This window comes from Cryptomeria japonica, chromosome 3 (genome assembly GCF_030272615.1).
Source record: "Cryptomeria japonica chromosome 3, Sugi_1.0, whole genome shotgun sequence".
In the NCBI taxonomy this organism is placed as follows: Eukaryota; Viridiplantae; Streptophyta; class Pinopsida; order Cupressales; family Cupressaceae; genus Cryptomeria; species Cryptomeria japonica.
The window spans coordinates 424,556,743-424,578,017 of record NC_081407.1 but is presented as its reverse complement, the minus strand read 5'-3'; the positions used below and the strand labels follow the sequence as shown (position 1 = coordinate 424,578,017).

Sequence of the window (21,275 nt, the reverse complement as noted above, 5' to 3'; positions counted from 1 at the left end):
TGCTCTTTAGAAACAATATACAAATTTTAACTCAAGTATTATTGAGGAAATCTAATCTTTGTGGTCAGATTGCTCAGCACCAAAGATAAAATGAGGCAGCTTAGGTATTGACCTCAAAGTTTAACTGTATCTATCTGCAACCTCACTGTAAATGACATTTAATTGCTGCCATTTTGTTTCTTATATAATCAGTAATCACACTGGAGGTCATTTTGCATTGCTTTTTGAATTAAAATAAAGATATTATATAAGAAACAATTCGTTTTGCCAAGGATTCAGTGAAGGGGCTTTGTTGAGTTGACTCAAATCTAAATTTGAGTAGTTTTTTTCCTAATGTCCTTTCTAGTTTAACAAGGATTTGTCATGTCATTTCTCTACTTTATTCTATGTAACTTAATTTTAAACTGGCTAGTAAATTAGGGTAAGCTAACATAAAATAAGTTCAGCAGGATAAATGTAAATATACTTTGGTAGGATCTTTTAAAGTATTTAATAGACACTTTAAAAACAGGCGAGCAACATAAGACTTTAGCAACCTTAGATTTGTTTTCACATTGAATGACATTTTTGCATAAATAAAATTAAAACAGTCATAAAAAATATGGTACAATAAATAGAATAAATTTTTATCAATGTCTCTCACGAGCTACTCTCAGAATAATTTTAGCTTTGTGATCCTTGGGCCAATTTTTTCATTCTTGACAGAAACTGGTTCAGAGAACTCAGGACACCCACATACAAAATGATCTATCTTCCAAGATAACTAGCTGTCTGCAATGGCCTTTATAGAGCTTATGAGATTTCCATTTCAAACAACTCAACTTTTGAGGTAATAGCCATAGATAATTACATTTTTGCCTAATATTTATAACTATAGAGCTAAGTTGGAAGATGATCTTTGGTTTCTGTTTTACTTTTTATCGTGTTACAGTTGATATTGAAATCTATTGTTTGAAATACTTACATTCTGAGCTTATCCTTGTTTTTTGGTGAACCATAACTGAATTTATAATTGTTTTTAGTGTCAAGAATTCGGTGTGCACTGAGCTTTCTACTTGAATTTCAATATTTTCTTGATTGTAATGTGAACAGGAGCTATTGGCCATTCAACAACAAGGACCGAGGGCCATAGGTTTCTTTGGGACAAGAAATATGGGTTATATGCATCAACAACTTATTGAGATTCTAAGCTATGCCATGGTTATCACGGTATGTTATCTTTCTGTTATAATCAATTTTGCATTTTGATTTTGTCTCTGACATTGATGTTCTGTCGTTGGTCAGTGCCTGAATTGAATTGCAATCCCAGAGAACTTTTTCAATCTAGAAGTTCAAAAATTACTGTTTTATTATTTTAATATGGATCTCTTTACAGAGCTTCTCCTATTCTAAAAAATAATATTTTTAAAGCTTTCAAACATCTTACCACCCAAATTTTCAGAAAAATCACATCTATACTTCAGGAGCTTCAGGAACCAATGCAGCTGTTATTCGGGGAGCTTTAAGAGCTGAGAAACCAGACTTATTAACTGTCATTTTACCTCAAAGTTTGACGAAGCAGTCACCAGAGAGCCAAGAACTTTTATCTAAGGTATGATGCCAACAGCAACTATCCTTTGAACTTATCTACCTGCAATTATGTAGAACCATTTTGAGATAAACTGATATTTAGCCTGATGGAATATCTGGTAGAGCCACTGAGCTTGAGTTTTCTTTATTCTACCATGTATTGCTTTTGAAACAAAACAAGTTCATTCACTGTCGATAACAAGGAAATATTGTTATGTACGTAGGACAAATGTGTTTGAATATTTACAAGAACAATTTAAAGTTTGACCGAATCCTAGTGCTTAAACAAGTTTGACAAAAATCTGACCATAGATATTTCCCTGTGTTTAGCATTTGATGAACACTTATCCAATTATTTTTTTAGGAGTTTATATGAACATGTCTCTGATGTGCATGAACATTGATTAATTGAAAATGCTTTATAATTTTATAAATCAAATATGGCCTTCTTAGTAGCACCAGTAGGAAGAATGGGTCCATTTTCATCCTCTATTGATTCCACAAATCATTGAAAACTGAAGCTTCTTTTACCATTCGTTTCCATTCTATATTGTATGTGCCATCTAACTTATTTGAGTTGGTCAGTAGTTGTGAAATCTTTGACATCATTAGCAGTGTACCTGAACAAACTGAAGACTTAACAAATCTTAGGCACTTTTTAAAAATACTCACAAAACTACTTATTACTCTCCATCCACCTCAGGGTAGAAAAAGAAAACTTTATTTTCAAGTTTTTTTCTCTTGACAAAAAAGACGTTCTATTAAATACTGAATTGCTAACTCTTGCTCTTAACACCTTATGCATATGAACAAAAAGAAGAATATAAACTCATTAAATTGTTTTATATTTTGACTGTTCACCTTCAAACTATTTCCACCTTCACACCAAGTGCCGAGAATAGTATCTTTCATGGACTTCATATTGTATTTCACAGTCTATCAAACTTCTAAATTGGAAAAAATATGTCGAGAATTCCACCCTCAAACCCTGGCGTATGGTGCCACCTGTGAATGTTGTTGAGATGCATAGAATCTTATAGTTACAAAATGGTAGTATATATGATAGGAGAAGCAACGAAATGGTAGCAACAGTTCATATTTAAATTCTTTTCCAGTACTTTTTTCTTTCAGCAGCAAATGGATAAAACAAGTAAATACAATGAAGGATGAGAGAACAAAATGGAGATTGTCATCAGCAGGACCAAGCTTTCGATCACCCAGATTGTCCATGCAGTTCTTCACCCAAGTGTTCCATGGATACTCTTTGGGCTGAGACAGTTTTATGATCTCAACCTAAGACAAAAGGTTTATGTTTGAGTTCAGCAAAGATAGAATTTGGATTATTTGGAAAAGATAAAATTCAAAAAAAAATAAAAATCGTCTAACGTAAATTTGCAAATATTTTAAGATAAATATAAAGTTATTATTATTATATTTTTTAAAATCATTTTTTTTTAATGAGAAGGCTATATTTAGATTGGCCACACATCAGGTGATGTCACGAGGGAGACCTCCTGCCCTTAAACATATTCAACCAAGAAGCCATTTATTGACGTTCAAGAGCTACCAGTTGGAATTGTAACTATAAATGTCACTTTGGGGGGTTGAACATGAATCTCCTTCTCGAGTACCTTATGGGTAAGCCATTTAAGCACAACCCCATCGACAAATATACTAAAATTATTAAAAACAAAACAACAAATAATATATAATTTTGTTAAGTTTAAAAGTATTAGAATATTAATAAGTTTAAAATTTTAATCTAAATATTGTAATTTTGTAAATATGCTAAATTCTATATACGAAATATATTAATAATTAGAAATCTAATTTAGGAATATAGAAACAAAATCAGCTTGTGGTCAAAAAATCAAGCAAGCGGCCAAAATGAAGCAAATGGCCACTAGCATTTCTTTAATAAGTACAAAAGACATACCGATTAGAGAGGAGGAAATTCTTTTTCATAGTAGGGAAGAAAGCATGTAGGTTGACAAGAGTAGAAGGAAAGACAATATTGGGGAAGAAGAAGCATCTCGAATAGGAGAAAACAAAATTAAGGCCACTGAAACATCTAAGTACCTAAAGGTGTGGATGTGGCTACTGGAGCAAATCGAATCCCTGTGCAAAAGAAAAAACTAATAAGTTGCAGAGCTTTGATTTTGAATTTAAATGGACTAGTCTCTTTTGTAGCATAGTACAAAGAGCATGCCTTCTTCATCAAGTGGGTTGGAGAATGGCTAGCTATTAGAATGCAAAAATGGTGGTTAGACAATTGGGACTAGAGATAAAGGTCATATCCTTGACTCATTGTTTGATAATATTAGGGTGACTCATTGTTTGATAATATTAGGGCTTGGTGAGGAATGCAAACTTCATGCTCTTATCAAGCACGCCACCTTGAGATGTAGAGCTCGTGGGTTGGAGGTGCATGAGTTCTCTTGGGCTTGATCAAGGAGGATGGAGCATCTCCAAGATGGATTAAGGGTGGAGTAGAATGAGATCTTGCTAGATTCGTGGGCCGGGATGTGAATGAGTGTTCCTAGGCTTGAGGGACTTTCAAGTACACCACCCCTAGATGCAAAGCTTGTGGGCCAGGATGTGTATGAATACTCTTGGGCTTGAGGATCTTCTCAAGTACGCCACCCCAAGATGGTTGGTCGAGGATCCACCCATGCTCTTGCAATACAAGGACAACCATCCTCGAGATTGCAGTTTGCAAACGTTTCCAATGAATTCCTAATATGATTATTATAGGAATATGCTTTTGAAAAATTATTAATGCTATTTTGGATTTAAATACAAATGATATGTATATGTTTTTATGAAGTATTCGTATTTGTGTTAATGCTTTGTAAACTTAGATGTTATCATATGTTCTTACTTTTAATTGATTATGAATATTGTTGTAGGACCTAAATGAGGATTATCTTAAATAATGTATTACATTTGACAATATTTTATTAAAGTTATGCTTGTAAATGAATTACCTTCTCAAACTTAATTGGAGATTGTTATTCTAGGGCAAAAATCAGGAAGAATCCAAGAAGGGACATTACACAAAGATAACCCACGGTTTCCAAAATGCTTGACTTCTCAAATGTTATACTTTCTTAACTTTGATGTCCAAAATATCAATAGTTGCAATAAAAATAAAGTAAATAATAACAATGTATCTCCCTCAAACTCGAATGTCCTACACTATTTGGCGATCCAAATAAAAGCCAAGAGTAAGTTACCCAAAAACTTGCCTGAGATTTGAATTGAAATTCATCTTCTATGAATACTTCACAAATTTTGATATCAATTGTTGAAGCACTCTTGAGAGACTTGAATGATCTCTCCAACATCAAGTGGGGTAGATAGTTCAACTATTGAAATTGACAATCCATTAGGGTTTACTTCCTAGGGATTCCAGCTCGTCAAAAAGCTCTTAAAAATCAATATGAGAAAATAACCAAGCATGCCTCAAATGAACCTCTCAGTGCTTGTTTATAACATTCCAGGGAAGCTTCTAGAATATATTTCAATTTTCCCGCACTTTTTAATATTTAACTTTAGCTTGGGGAAATAAAGTGTCCTTATTAAATTCTTTCATAAGTAACCACTAAAGTCGCTTTGTTGAACTTATTAAACTAATTAAGTAATATCACCCATAGAATAAACTTTTGTTGGATAACATTAAATAATTAAATTAATGAATTCCCTCTTTATCGACTATAGCCTACATGAATTAAATAGGCTAATAAGTTCCTTTGCATTGCTTTGTGGAAAGGGACATTACATACTTTTTATGGCCTATTGAACATTTTGAGTTGTGTGGCAATGGCTTGGTTATGTTTTCATTTTACGACTTGTCTAGGACTTCACTTGGCATGGATCTACAATTTTGATGTCTTAGAAGTTTGTTTATAGGACACCTCAAGTATTTTAGGTTTTCATACCAGGAAGGAGTATTTTCCCTCGGCCTATTTGATTCAAGTTTGAGATCTTTGTATTATGGATTTGTGCCATAGGGCCACATGTCAAGTAGCCATTGGGCATTTGGATTCATGCGTTGTTGGCATGGTTTCGGGTTCTAGAATTTGTGCGAAACTCGTCCAATAAGAATGTAGATTAAGGTTGGTTCCAAAGGAAAACCTATCACCTAGTATGAAATGTGGCATGTGATCACATTTCTCGAAGTTTTTGTTTGAATATTGATACACGTTGAGTGGATAAGCTGAAATAATAACCTAAATAATCAGTTTTGCTGAATTTTATAGAAAAAAATGGAAATCTGGCAAATCTAAAAAATACTCAAAAATTGCCCTAAGAATGGTTGTACATATTTTTTGTGAGGGTTTTTCTTTTTGCATTCGTTCATTTCTGTATTTGGCAGCAGATTTTTAAAAGGCCAATGCCAATATCTTGAGGCAGCCATGTAGTGTGTTAATAACTTGGTGTTTCTTGTTACATTTTTGACTGAAGAAAGGAATCATAATCGTAATTTGTGCACCAATGCAACTATTGAATGAGTTGCAATCTTTTTGGCAGTCTTGGTAGTAGTGTATGCCCTTGTCTATGTAAGTTCATTTTCAATGATATTTGTCGGTGTAATGTCCCCACCCAAAGCAATAATGGAAATCCGTTTCTTAACCTTCCACAAACACTTATTGTTTAATTAACAACACTACTGGCCCTAGCATTCAGTCAGATCTTAGATAACTCATATTTTAAACCATTGTTTATGCATCAGCAATATCATTGCATATTGAATTGAAAATGAAATAAAGAACTTCTGATCTTCTAATAATAATGAAAACCAAACAACAAATGAATTCTCAAGCTCTATCCTATTACATTAATGGCTGTATTACATTCAAATGGTTCTGCATTATCAATAACTACAACAACAAATTCATACCAAGAGCAATGGTAAATTGGACCAATACAATGCGTCTGTAATTTGGGTGCACTGAAGCTCAAATATGACTTTTGTATGAGATCACCTTTTGAAATCACTAGATTTTTCGTCTTATGATCTTATGCTTGAACACAAGTGCGCAAAGTAGATTCTGAAAGGAATTCATTAATTGTAGATGATGAACTGGAATGAAAACAATTGCTCTTTTATATCCCTTCACAAATAGAATAGGTTGGTCACCAAGAACATTGGTGACTTCAAATTTGAACAGTGATCATGGTAGGAAAGATTCAAAAAATAGACTATTGGAAACAATACGGCACCTATTGGGAAGTGAGGAGGGAAACATAAGTAGAAATATTGGGGACTGGGGGGTGGCCATACACAAGACTCAATCAAAGGGCAAGGAATCGAGGGTTGAGCAATTCACATGATGGGATGGAGACATTCGAAATTGTGACAAGACAGGAAGAGCAAAGTTGAAAGAAAATACATACTTAGGAAGGAAAAACACACAACTGACGAAAACAAAGAAGACACATGTACAAATTTAATATGTACAGACCTAGATTGATTGGGAACAAAACCTAACAAGTATGCCCTACTCAAAACTGCTTGTGCTCAAGCAATTGTACGTTCTGATGGTCCAAAATCTATGGGCCTTCCCATGTTGCATCCTCCATTAGGAGATCTTTTTACCAAATTAGGTAGTCTTTGGTGCTTTTGTTCCTCAACTTCATCTCCCTTACATTTTATGGTTGCTTCAAGAATCATAACTAATTTGCCGTCTTCATCAATTGAGAGTAACTCTTCTAATGGTACAATATGTTTGCCAATTGCCTTTTTTGGCTCAAGATACATGGAACACATTATGAATCTTACTTCACTTTGATAGCTCTAGCTCATAGGCAACTTCACCAATCCTTCTTTGAATTCTATAAAGCCCATAGAAACACAATCAAGTTTCTCAATTCTACTCGCCTTTAAAGAAGTTTGTTTGTATGGATACAATCTTACAAACACCATGTCTCTTATTTTGAATGTTCTTTCGATCTAGAAGATAGAACACAAATTTGGCCTTTTGGATAGTGCATCAATAACAAAATGCTTCTCTTCTTTGATGTACTCAATATCAAAATCATAAGCTTGGAGTTTGCTCACCCACTTTTGTTGCCACTCATTTAGATCCTTCTAATTGAGAAATACCTCAAATTGTTCAGATCAATTTTGATGACAAATTAGCCACCCATCAAGTATTGCTTGCCTTTGACCAATGTGTGCATGATGGTAGCATTTCCTTATTATAGATGGGGAACAACCTTTCATCTTTGTGAGCTTTTGATTCTCCAAGGTAATTGGGTGCTTGTTTTGTATGTGCATGAATCCAATCCCTTTTGATGCATCGAATTCCAATGTGAAAAATGAGTGAAATTTGGTATTGCTAACATAGGACACAAGCTCATTACCTCTTTTAGTTTGTCAAATGCTTCTTGTGCATTCTCAATCCACGCAAAATCTCCCTTCTTTGTTAGGTTAGTTAAGGGTGTAGCTAGTTGGGAGAAACCCTTGACAAGTTGCCTGTAGTAGTTGTGAAGGCTGAATAAACCTCGTAGTTGTGTCAAGGTTTTCGGGGAAGGCCAATCCCAAATCACTTCGATCTTCTCATGTCCACCTACACTTCCTTTGTGTTGATGATATGGTCTAGATATAAGATCTTTGTCATAGTGAGTTCACACTCTGACTCCTTGGCAAACAACATTTGTGCTTCCAATATTCCCAACACTTCATCAATGTGCTGTAGGTGCTCCTCCCACGTTTTGTTGTAGATCAAAATTTCATCAAAGAATACAAGAATGAACTTTTTCATTTGTTTGCAGAAAATTTGGTTCATACAAAAATGAAAGATTGCTAGAGCATTTGTTAGATCAAATTGCATAACTAGAAATTCATAATGCTTATAATGCCCCTAAAAGGCTGTCCTGTGAATATTCCCTTCTTGAACTCTAATATGATGGTAGCACAATTTGAGATCTTTGAAAATAAACAACTCCATGAAGCTCATTTATCAACTCTTCAATCTTGGGGATTGGGTACCAATTTTTGATAGTCTTCACATTCAATGCTCTATAGTCAATGCACCTCCTCATTGCGTTATCTTTCTCAACCAAAACCATAGAGGAAGCAAAGGGACTTGAGTTGGATTTGATGTGCCCCATTTCCAATAGTTCCTTGATAGCCTTTTCAATTTCCTCCTTGTGTCTCCAAGGGTGGTGTTGTGACCATTTCACACATCGCCCCATCAAAATGGGGACCCCCCCTTTTTTTTGAGTTCTAGTTGCTTAGTCTAGCCTCTCTCTCCTCTTAGGGATGAAATGAGTGAGTTTATAAGGTTTGCATACCATGTCAGTTGATTAAAAGCCTAGTTAAGGAGTTCATTGAAGTTGCCCATTTCATGTTGAGTGATAGATGAGTGAATTTTCCTTGAGTTTTTTGCTTGAGAATTGGTTTAGTATGAGTTTGAGCAATTGAACGAATTATTCCAAGCATTGAAATCTTGTGCAATGAAGTAGCTCATTTGTAATCCGCCTCATCTCTAAGTCCTCGTTAGGTTTTAACTTCATGACTTCATAGTTTGAAGTGAACTTTAGGTTTCAAGGATTTGAAGTGAACTTCAGGTGTGAGAGGTTTGGAGCGAACTTCATGAAGGAGGAGATTGGAGCAAATTTCACCTTCAAGGCTTCACAAGCGAAATGGAAGATAAGGAGATGAAAGAATTTTACAAACACTTCATGTTCAAGTGTTCATGAATGAACTTCAGAAGTTGCTACTTTGGAGCGAACTTCATGAGTGAGACTTTTGGAGCGAATTTCATGCTTGGGAGATTTGGAGTGAGCTTCTTCATGTTGGAAATGGAAGAATGAGGGAAATTGCCTTCTTCATGATCAAACATTCAAGAGCAAGTTTCATGAGTTCACCATTTGCATCAAAATTCCTACTTCATGACTTGCCTCCTTGGAGCGAAATCCTTACTTCATGACTTCATGTAGATGAGCGAAATTCATACTTCATGACTTCACCTTTTGGAGCGAATTCCTAACTTCATGAGTAGATGATCTCAAGTGAGTTTCATGTTTTGAGGTATTGGAGCGAACTTCAGGTTTGAGGAGTTTGGAGCGGATTTCATGTTTGGAAAGACCAGCAAGCCTAGCAAGCAAGGCAATGGAAATAAGACTTCATGTGCATACCCCTTAGATCGAAATTTACAACTTCATGACTTGCTGTTTTTGAGCGAAATTTACAACTTCATGACTTGCTGTTTTGGAGCGGATTTTGCAACTTCATGAGTTGGAGTATTGGAGCGGATTTTGTAACTTCATGAGTTGGAGTATTGCAGCGAACTTCATGTTTGAGTGATTAGGAGCGAACTTCATGTTTTGAGGAAATGGAGCGAATTTCACACAAGCAAACTTCACACAAGCAAACTTCATACAAATGAACTTCGTGAGTTAGAGATCATGAGCGAATTTCACAAGTTAGAGAGGGAGAACAAACTTGATGAGCAAGATGAGAGAAACAAACTTCATGTGCGCACCAATTAGAGCGACCTTCATCATCAAAGGCTTCATGAGTGAATATCAACTTCATGAATCAAGCTACATAAGCGAATTTTAACTTCATGAGATAAGCAAACTTCATGTAGAGAGCTTCAAGAGCAAATTTCAACTTCATAACCCAAGGTATATGAGCGAGTTTTACATTTTGAGGATGAATGAACTTCATAAAATGGTGTATAAGAGTGAACTTCATGAACTCACCCACATGAGTGAATATTAGGATTTGACCTACATGAGCAAACTTCACAATTTGAAGGATATAAGCGAAGTTCAAGAAAATGAAGAAGAGTAAAACAAGGACAACTTCATAAACATCAAGGGTGGAGTAAACTTCAAGAGCTCCTCTCTAAGAGCGAAAAGCAACTTCAAGTGTCCCTCCAGGAAGACAAATTCTCTTTATATGCTCTTATTAAACCTATATATCAAGTGTATTTGATACTTGCTTGTTTGTTTTGCAGGAAGCGAAGCAAGATACAAGGAGAACCTCTTCAAGAAGCTTCATCAACAAACACAAGAGCATCAAAGAAGGATAACCTACATGATGGAAGGATGTTTTACAATCTTGAATTCCCTTTGAGAATCCAAGAATCGAAGTCAGTAGAATGAGGAGCTACATTTAACCAGTTGCATCACTCACAAGTATGTCGAAACGAAGAAAGATCAACCAAAAGTCATTAAAAGGCCTACATCGAGCACGATTGAAGAAGTAGATAGTTTCAGAAGAGTTAATCAAAGTTTGCTTCTCATCATCATCATCCCTTTAAGCAAGCTGGATAATGTTGAGTATCAAGAAATATCTTCATGATGATGATCTATCAAGCCTACAAAGTGTGAGTTGAGGTGGAATCCTAGTCATCGTCCCAGTCATTCCTCCACCAATCCGAAGGGTCCACATCAACACGTCTCAATTCAATGAACCTGACTCACCAGTGATGGCACAAACTCCGAGGCACCTACCCCTGATACTTATTGGTCCACACTTACTGGATGTAATTTTCTCATTGGCTAAGGAAAGTTTGTTGTAACAAACCCTAATTAGGGTTTTCATTGTAAAATCTTGGCCATTCATTGTAAATGAGCTCTCTATAAAGCTCAGATTGTTAATTTTTAAAGGTTAATAGTGAATAGTTAGCTAATAGTTAATAGCAATAGAAGAATAGAATAGCAATTAGAGTAGAGTAGGAGGAGAAGGAAGAAATTGTTGCCTAAGTTGTAAATGAACTCCATTTTCATTGAAGTTATGGTGAAGTGTGTTGTTTCTTTACAATGTGCATGGTTTCTTGTTGGATCTTCATGTTAGATGATAAATAAATTAGATTGAATGGAGGAATTTGTTGAATGTACTCACGTGGAATCTGCCTAGTCCATACTACTAGCCTCTTATTGATTGTAAGCGTGCCTTGTATGGTCAACTGGAATGATATGAGCTTAACTTCGAATCGTTCTACATTCATTGCTTATGCATTAACTTGAATGGTGATCAATGTTGATGGTATTGATTTGAATATCTTTGAATTATCCTTAGAAGATTGCATTGAGCTTGTGTCAAATTGTTCAGTTTGATGGTGAGAGCTCGCTCGGTAGGATTCCACCTAATCATTCATCCATCTTCTCATATTCTAGGCTTTAGAATAGACTCTCTCAACCCCTCATCTTTTGCCATTTTTTTTGAACTCCAGCTAGTTTAGGATCAAAAGCATCACCATATTGTAACATCAGATGATCTAAGTTCTAGCGAATCAAGCATTTAGGCATTCAAATGTAAGTCCCCTTGTGATTCCAGCATAATCACATCAACCAACAAAGCTTATCCACACGTAGTGACCCTACATTCATGAACCTTGGAGTCTTCTCAAGTGATCCTTAAGCTAATCTTCAGCATTTGAGAGATTTTGTTCAAGAGAGGATAAGATACTTATGGTATTTTATTTTGTGTTCGCATGTGCATAAAAAACACATCAACAGGTGGTGATAAGGGGTAGTGATGACAAGCCTAGTGCCTTCCTCCAATTCAATGACCTGCTCCAAGCCTTTATTTGGTTGTATCCTTGGAGGAATGCTATTGAATACTTTATTGTGCTTGCCCAAGATGCTCTATACATCCACATGATATGCCTTCTTTCCTTTGATGGGCTTTATTACACCCATGCAGCTTGCCCATGATGGAAAATGCTCTCCATTATCTTGGCTAATACAATCCTTCACACTTTACTTGTCATTACTTGTAGTACCACTTCTTTTCCCTCTGATTAAAACTTTAGTTTCATGGTCTAGAAGTTTTATGTAATCTCTCCTAAAGAGTTTGGATGCATAGGATCATATCTATGTCTCCTATGTTGATGACGTAGACGTTCTCCTTCATATCGTATCCTCCTAGATTAAGATTAAGTTGGGAGATCTTCCTATTGCATTGGATGGTGAAACCGTCGAAGTCCTATGTCTCAAGGCCTTGTTTGGCCATCAGTCCCTCATCAATGAAGTTATGCATGGCACCAATATCAATGAGTACAATCACCCTTTGACCTTGCAGGACCTCATAGATTCGAATGGGATTGTATCTCAGAGCAGCAGAGAGCATGGCAAGAGTTCCTCTTGAGATGACCTTTTCCCCTTTTGGTTGATTTTCTTTTCCCATCTCCTGTTTGGGTTCTTCTTCACTCTGTGGTTTGGGTTCCTCATGTTCCAATTCATCATTAGACCTTACCTCAATGTAATGCGCTTGTCCTTTTCCCAGACATCTATGTCGAGGTGACCATGGTTCCTTGCAATTGAAACACTGCTTCTTCCTTCCCAATTCATTCTTGCCTTAATGTTTGGTCTTGATCGAAAACTCTTGGTTTGTTGTACTTTTTTGTGAAAGGGCTTCTTTTAAAAGAAGGTTTTGGTTTGGAACTTACTCTTTAGCATGGAAGTGTCAAGTGTCAAGGCCCACTTGATTACCTCTTGTCGGGTAGGTGGTTCAAAAGCCTTGACCAACCCCTTAAGAGATTTAGCGAACCCTTCAATGAAGAGCATAGTCAATCTTCTCTCTATAATGTCTAGCACCATAACCGACAACTTCTGAAATTTGGGTACATAGTTTTCCATTGAACCACATTGTTTGAGTCAAGTCAAATCTTTGAAATAAACTTTAAGATACTTTCAATCAAACCTCTTAATCAAAAGTTTGCAGAATTCATCATATGAGGTGGTGTATCTATGACCCTGTGTGATTGGACTGTGGCACCATCACTCATGTGCAGTACCCTGCAAATGCAAGATGGCAAACTTGATTGTTTCATCTTCAGTCATCAGTCTGAGGGATAGGTACATGTCTAGCCTTTCTACCCACACACAGGCTAAGCATCTATTAGATCTGTTACATGGACAGAGTATCAACCTCCCAAAAGCATGTTGCACATCCCTTTGAAGGCTTGTAACCTAGGCTCAGGTCTATAACCATCTGGGACCTCTTCATGGTCATATAATTGGTGATCACCATTTCACTTTGGATCTCCTCAAGAAGAGTGTTGTATTCTGCATGACAAGCCTTAATATCATCAAACGGTGAGTTTTGGACTTCAGGTTTTTGAGCATGTACCTCCTTATTCAGAAAGGTAGGTTGAATTGGTCTTGCAACTGAAACAAGAACAGTCTTTTGTGTGTTGCTTTGAGTGGCATCCAAATTTTTACCCTCAGAAACACTACTTCACCCATTGGCTGTTTAGGTACATTCATATTACTGCTCACCTTGTGGAGCAACTGTGCCATCATATCAAACTTGTTTTTGGCTTGACCGTTCGGGTTGTCCTTTGCATTTGTTCGCCTTACTCCTTTTGCCTTACAGTTATGCTTTACAACAGGTTCTGTAGCAGATGATTGAGACTCTACACTCTTTGCAGATTGGCCTTGTTTCTTGATCTCCCTCAAGTGATATTTGGTTGCTCTGCCACTATACTGCATAAAACTGAAACATGCAAAGCTGCTGAACCCTGAATACACAGGTTGGCAAGGTCACCAGCTTTGGTACCACTATAATGTCCCTGCCCATAATAGTAATAGAAATCTGATTCTTAACACTCCACAAACACTTATTTAATTAACAGTACTATTGGCCCTAGCATTCAATCAGATATTAGATAACTCAGATTTTAAACTACTATTTATGTATCAGCAATATCATTACATTTTGAAAAGGAAATAACAGTAATAACTCTTGATCTTCTTACTATAATGAACAACAAACAACAAATGAAATCTTGAGCTGTGTCTTATCACATGAATGTTTGCATCACATTCAAATAGTTCTACAATATCAGTAACTACTAACTACAACAACAAACTCATACCAACAACAATGGTAAAATGGATCAATACAATGTGGTTGGAATCTGTGTTCAATGAAGCTCAAGTATGACCTCTATATGATATCCCCCTCTAAAATCACTAGGGTTTTCATACTAGGATTCCCATGCTTGAACAAAAGTTCTCAAAACGGATTTTGAAAGGAGTTGACTATATTAGTATATTTAATTAATAATTATATTTTAGTCAGTTATATTTAGTTCTTTATTAATGGTCATTTAGCTTTTTAGTTCGTTTAGTCTTTTAAGTTCAACTATTGCTTCTTTTATTAGAACGCATAGTTAGCTTTTTAGTTTTAAGCTTTTAAGTTTTTTAGCTTCACATTGAAGCTTTAGTTTAACAGTTCGTTCTTTTTAGAACATTGTCTTGTAATTCCTTTATATACATTGTATATTCATGAATTTATTTTTCATGGTATCAGAGCTTGGAAATTAAAAAATTTTGAAAGTTTTTTCAGTAAAAATTTAGAAAGTTTTTTTAAAGTTTCTTCATTTTGGGTGATTTGCAGATTTGAGGGTTCTTTTTCCTCTAAAAATCGCGGTTCAGTGTATTTCCTGGGTGGTTTTTTTTTTTTTTTTTTGCAGATCGTGTGCGAATTCTTTTTTGTGTGCTGGGCGGATTTTTGTAGGGTCTTGTTGTTGTGTGCTGGTTTGAGTTTATTTTTGCGTTTTCTCTCTGCACACGTTTATTATGTGTGATTTTCGGCTAGGGTCACGTGAAGAGGCTCATGAAGATTTCTTCCACTTCCGTTTTTCTACACGATGGGTTTTGAGCGACGCGATTTATTTTTTCACGTCTACATGCTTCCAGCGCGATTATCCGACGCCGACCTTCGTCAAAATTCTGTATTTTTTTGTGTCAGACTTAACAATTTTTGCCGGTTATTCTATTTTCGACCTGCAGATTTTTTTTGAATTGGTTTTTGCTCGTGATGGTAGGGTGCGATTTTCTATGTCCAAAAAATATCCCACGGCTAGGGCACGATTTACAGATTCCGACCTATTTATTGTACTTGAAATTTTCGCGGTAGTTAGGGCTTTTGTACCTTGCAGGATTTACAAAAAAATCATATTATTCTTTATATTAGCAGATTTTTTTGGGTTTTTCAGAAAAATTTTCAGGGTGTTCCAAAATTTCACATCTTGGGTTCTGTGCCAAGATTTTTTTGCCTTGGGAGCTGTGCCATTTTTTTTTCTGATTATTTTTGTGATCTAGGGTTTGCAAGAAATTTTTTGAGTTTTCAGCAATTTGTGCATTGGGATTCATGCCTCGAAGTTCGTGCCAAGGTTTATTCAGCATCTCAATATTTGTGCTGGCTGTTTCTGTTCTGATTTTTAATCAGATTCTTGAATCTCGTTTTTTGTAATGCTCCCTTTCTAGGAGACAGGCAGATGAGCATGGTTGGCCTATTATCTGGTTCCCCGTAGGTCAGCAAAATGGTTAGGGGACTCATTTTGAGGGGCATAGAGCTTTGCAAGGGCTCTGTGAACTATTTCGAGCGTTTATACGATAGTTCTTACTTTTTAGGGAAGTCTCCTATTTTTTAGGGAGAACTTGCAGTTGACTGGATGACCACCTAGGACCACGGAGTAGAGCAGGAGCCTTTTGAGCAGTTTCTAGAGTTTGGAGTGAGGTTCCTATTTTTTAGGAGGAAGTGCTAGTTAGCCTACAAGACTCAGGTGGCATCGGTGACCACAATGCTTCAGATGGAATTCAAATTTGAGTCCCGAATTGCATTTTCTGAATAAGGAATATTTCCTAAGTTATCGATTTAAATAAATTATATTAAAGTGATATTATAATCACTTTATAATAAAAATAACTTATAATAAGTTGGCCCCCTTTTTCTTAGGTGTTTGAGGCATAAAATGGTGTAATAAAAAGGGGAAAACATTATAATAATAAAATATGATGCCTAAGGGGTCAATTATTAAAGAAAGGCATAGATTTTATTAAAAATAATAAGTTGAAAATATGGAAACCCTAAAAGTGACGACTTAGGGTTTGGAGCATTTTAAAAAGGTATTTGGAGGTCATTTTTTCATCATTCTTTGATCATTTTTTATCTCTCATTTGAAGAATAGCAGCTCTGTGATAAGATTTGTAGCATACAGGTGTTGGAGAACGAAAACTCTTCAATGCCAGGCAAGCTTGGACAAAACCCCAAGCCATAATTCAGGGAAATTCACTCAGAATTTCCATTTGGGCTTCAAGATTCAATCTTAATCAGCATTCTCAGACCTGCAACAGCAAGGAGATCAGACATTGGAGTCAATTAAGGGAAGCAAATAACAATTTTGAGCTCGAGGAGGTCATCCTATGCTGGCCGTGCCTTCTTGGTGACATAAGCAGGGTTAGAAAAATAAATCAGCAGCAACAAGGGTTTGAATTCTACAGGAAATTCATTGTTAAGGGTAGCAATCAGCAAAAAGTGGTTTTATCAGACTTTCTGAGGCAGCTTTGAGCAATTCCTTGAGGATTTCAGGTTAAATTCAGTGATTTCTCCTAGGAGCCTGTTAGAACTTGTAGCAGATTTTAATTATTTCTTCAATAAAAGTGTTTGATAATTATTAGTGAGGCAAATAAATAACTTTAGAGCAATTGATAGCACTTGGAGGCTCTAGTATTGCTCAATGCACCACTTCCAACAATAAATAAGCTCATCCAGGCTAGCGTGGGATTACCTGGTAGGCCAATTTTGGGCTTTGGATGTCATAAATAGTTATTTCTTTGAATTTGTAAATTGCTGGTAATAAAAATCAGAATTCTGAATTTTGTTTCAATCCATTATTCTTTCATGTATTGCATTTATATTCCATTTAGCAGTGTCAAACATTCAAACAAAAACCTTCAAAAAACCATAAAAACTTCAATATTCACCAAAAATCCAAAAACACATTTGCTGGTCAAAGATTTCAGATTTAAACATCAGAAGGGAGGCAAAACTCCAGTTTGGGGATATTACATTTTTTGTGCCTTCACAAGGTTGACCACGTTCAACCTTGGTTTTCGTGATGGCGTCTTTGACCAACATCATGTTGGAGCACAATCAGAAGTTCAATGGCCGCAACTACAACACTTGGTAACAGTGCATGCTTACCATTTTTGAGTATTGTTGCCTTGATCATATTGTTTTGGGCATGGCTACTCGTCCTGCAGCAACAGGTTCAAACCAGGGTAAATTTGATGAGCGCACTCGAGAGGTTGTCATGCTCATCAAGTTATCCATCACAAATGATCAACTCTCTCAACTGCCTTCAGGGAAAACAGCTAAAGAGATTTGGGATCTCTTGAAGGATCTTCATGAAACTTACGACAAGAGCCGAGCTTTCTTTCTGAAAAGTATGCTGTTTTCTATCATGATGGATGAGAAGACATCTATCTAGGCACATCTTGCGAAGATCAAAGACATTTGTGACCAGTTGGAAGCTATAGGCTGAAAAATAGAGGAAGAGGATATGGTAGTGATCACGCTGAAAAGCCTGCCCTGAATCCTACGAGCATTTCATTGATATGCTCGATATTTCTTCTACCAGTTTTGATTTGAAGTCTATCGATCTCTGCAACAAGCTTCTACAATAGGATAGATGGAAGCAATAGTTTGGAAGTAGCGCTAGTTTGTCCACTGAACAGGCTTTCACAACCAAAGCTTCAGATAAGAACAAGAGTAAAGCTTAGTCCTTCCAGTAGAAAGGACAAGGTCAAGGTCAACCTCAACAATCTTCGAAGAAGAAGGGTGTATAGTGTAACTACTGTCACCAGTGTGGACATTTGGTGAAAGATTGCCAGAAGTTGATAGCATCCACGCAATCCAAACAGGGAGGGTCTAAGTAGAAGGCCAATTCTGCCACACATCTTGATTAGAAGGAATCTGCCTTCTGTGTGTTCATGGCCCAATGCCCATTTGATGATGTGCAATCATCAGCCTGGTACATTGACTCTAGTGCCTCTTGGCATTTGACACATCATCGGGGTTGGTTTACAGAGTATGCGCCTTTCACTAATACAGTGATTTTTGGAGGAGGCGAAGAGTGTACTGTTGTCGAAAAGGGCAACGTTTAGTTTTCATCTGGTGGGAGGGATTTGATATTTCTCGATGTATACTTTGTACCTAGGATGGCGCTCAATCTATTGTTAATCAGTCAGATTATGCTTCATTCTGCGCAACTGGATGTCGTCTTTGGTTTGCACAAGTGCAACATTGGTGATAGGGAGACTTGCACTACAGTTGTTGTTGGTGTTGAGGATCATGGTCTTTATAGACTTGTTGATTCTGGTGATTCTCAGGAGCACACCTTGGCACCCAAAAGTACTTCCATCAACAATCTTTGGCATCAACATTATGGGCACTTGGATATTCACTCTCTCTCTCAGTTGGTTTGGGAGGATTTAGTTGTAGGATTACCAAAGATTCAAACTTAGAATCATGGAGTTTGCAGAGCTTGTCAGGCTGGAAAGTAGCGTAGGACTCTGTTTTCAGATGGAGATGCTTGGAGAGCATCCAAGGTCTTGCAGCTAGTTCATGCGGATATCTGTGGTCCCATGAACACTCCATCAGTCATTGGATGCAGGTATTTTCTACTATTTGTTGATGATTCTAGCAGACACGTGGGTGTATTTTCTTAAGCAGAAATTAGAGGTGTTCAACATGTTTCAGAAGTTTAAGGCCTTACGGGAAAAAGAGTTTGGCTGTCAAATAGTCACTCTTCAATCCAACAATGGAGGGGAATTTTGTTCTATAGATTTCACCAACTGCATTAAGCATCAACTTACAACACCTTACACCCCTCAGCAAATTGGTGTTGTTGAGCGTAGGAACCGTACAGTCACTGAGATGGCTTGGTCTATGTTGGTGCACAAAAATGTTCCCAAGCAATTTTGGGCAGAAGTGGTCTTCACTATAGTCTATCTTTTGAACCGGTCTCCCACACAGGCTGTTAAGAAGATGACTCCAGAGGAAGCTTGATCTAGCAGGAAGCCCAAAATCAGTCATTTGAAAGTTTTTGGCTCCACAACTTATGATTGGATTCCAGATGCCAAGTGCACCAAACTGGATTCCAAGAGTCAAAAATTGATGTTCACTGGCTACAGTGACAACCATAAGGCTTATCGGCTGATTGATGTAGACATTGATCATCTTATATTTAGTCAAGATGTGGTGTTTGATGAAGAACAAGGGCCTCCTCTTTTGAGCACAGAGGGTCAGCCTCCAAAGGCTACAAATATGGGTGTTCGCCTTCCCTTAGCTGCACCTGATGGGAGGGATTCAGTTGACTCTACAGTTGTGGGGTCTCCTAGGCATGACATTGTGCCACTTTTACTTTCCTTAGGAACATCTGGATCCACATCTAGTTGAGCTTGCTCCAGATATTCCAAGTAATATTCTTCATCTTGCAAGAGATGTTGGTACTTCTACTCTTCGGCCTAAGTGGTGGGCCAAGACCATTGGCAATCTCCATGATGATGAGCTCATTGAGGGTAGATCAGCTAGAGGCAAGAGTAAGCAAGACACAGTTAATTTTGCTCTTATGGCCAACATTCACAGTATTTATGAGCCTCAAACATATTTAGAGGCTAAAGGTGTACCTGAGTGGGAACATGATATGGCAGTTGAGCAACATAGTCTTCTAAAGAAAAACTCTTGGGTGTTGTTAGATCTTCCACCAGGTAAGAAGCCTATTGGCTGCAAATGGGTGTATAAAGTCAAGTATAAAGCTTATGGAACCCTTGATAAGTACAAGGCTCAATTAGTAGCAAAGGGGTTTTCACAGAAGGAGGGCATCGACTGTGAGGAGACATTTGCTCCAACAACTAAGATGAGTACCATTTGGCTTGTCCTCGCTCTCCCAGCTTAGTTTGGATGGAAAATCCATCAAATGGATGTCAAGAATACTTCCTCCAATGGTGATTTGCAGGAAGAAGTCTACATCACGCAGCCTCCAGGTTTCAAGGTTGCCCGTAAAGAACACCAGGTATGTAGACTTATCAAAGCACTCTACGGCCTCAAACAGGCTCCTCGTGCATGGTACATAAAATTGATAAGTACTTAATTGATCAAGGCTTTCAGAGGAGTCCTTCTGATCCCAATTTGTATGCCAAGCATATTAGTGGTGATATTCTATTTCTATTCATCTATGTTAATGATCTCATCATTACTGGTAGTGCAACACATTTGATCAAGCAAGTCAATCAAAATATGTGCAAGAATTTTGATATGACAGATTTGGGACTTCTTCATTATTGTCTCGGTGTAGAGGTTTGGCAGACTGATAGCCACATATTCATTTCTCAGTCAAAGTATGCCAAGAGCTTGCTGGATAAATTTTGGATGCAAGATTGCAAACCTGCATCTACACCTATGGAGATAGGGCTGAAATTTTCAGCCAAATTAGAATCACTGGTAGTGGACGAATCTTCATTCAGGCAACTACTGGGCAGCCTCATCTATCTCACCGCCACTAGACTTGACATTAGTTATGCTGTGAGCTATATTTCTTGCTTCATGTCAGCTCCAAATGTTGAACATTGCAGTGAAGTGTGTGCTAAGGTATGTGAATGGCAATCTTGATTTTGACATTCTGTACAATAGGAGCAAAGATCCTAGGTTGGTTGGTTTTTACAGACTCAGATTGGGCAGATTGTGTTGATGACAAAAAGTCAACTTCAGGGTATGTTTTCAGCTTGGGCACAGGTGCAATCACATGGACCAGCAAGAAGCAGCATGCAATAGCTCTTTCCTCGACTCAAGCAGAATATCAGGGAACTGTTAAGGCAGCTTGTGAGGCAATTTGGCTACGTAGGATACTTGCAGACATGTAAATGTCTCAACCGGGACCTACTCCCTT

At 37.1% G+C, this 21,275-nt stretch overlaps 1 protein-coding gene across 6 annotated transcripts in view; it reads left to right on the top strand.

Moving 5' to 3' along the window:
* LOC131070435 (uncharacterized) overlaps window positions 1–21,275 on the top strand; it is a 44,302-nt gene that overhangs the window by 2,999 nt on the left and 20,028 nt on the right. For all 6 annotated transcript variants that reach the window (XM_058005962.2, XM_058005963.2, XM_058005961.2 and 3 more), the window contains exons 3-4: window positions 1,093–1,209; window positions 1,442–1,591. In XM_058005962.2, the coding sequence (XP_057861945.1) occupies window positions 1,093–1,209; window positions 1,442–1,591 (267 nt within the window). The remainder of the gene's footprint in view (window positions 1–1,092; window positions 1,210–1,441; window positions 1,592–21,275) is intronic.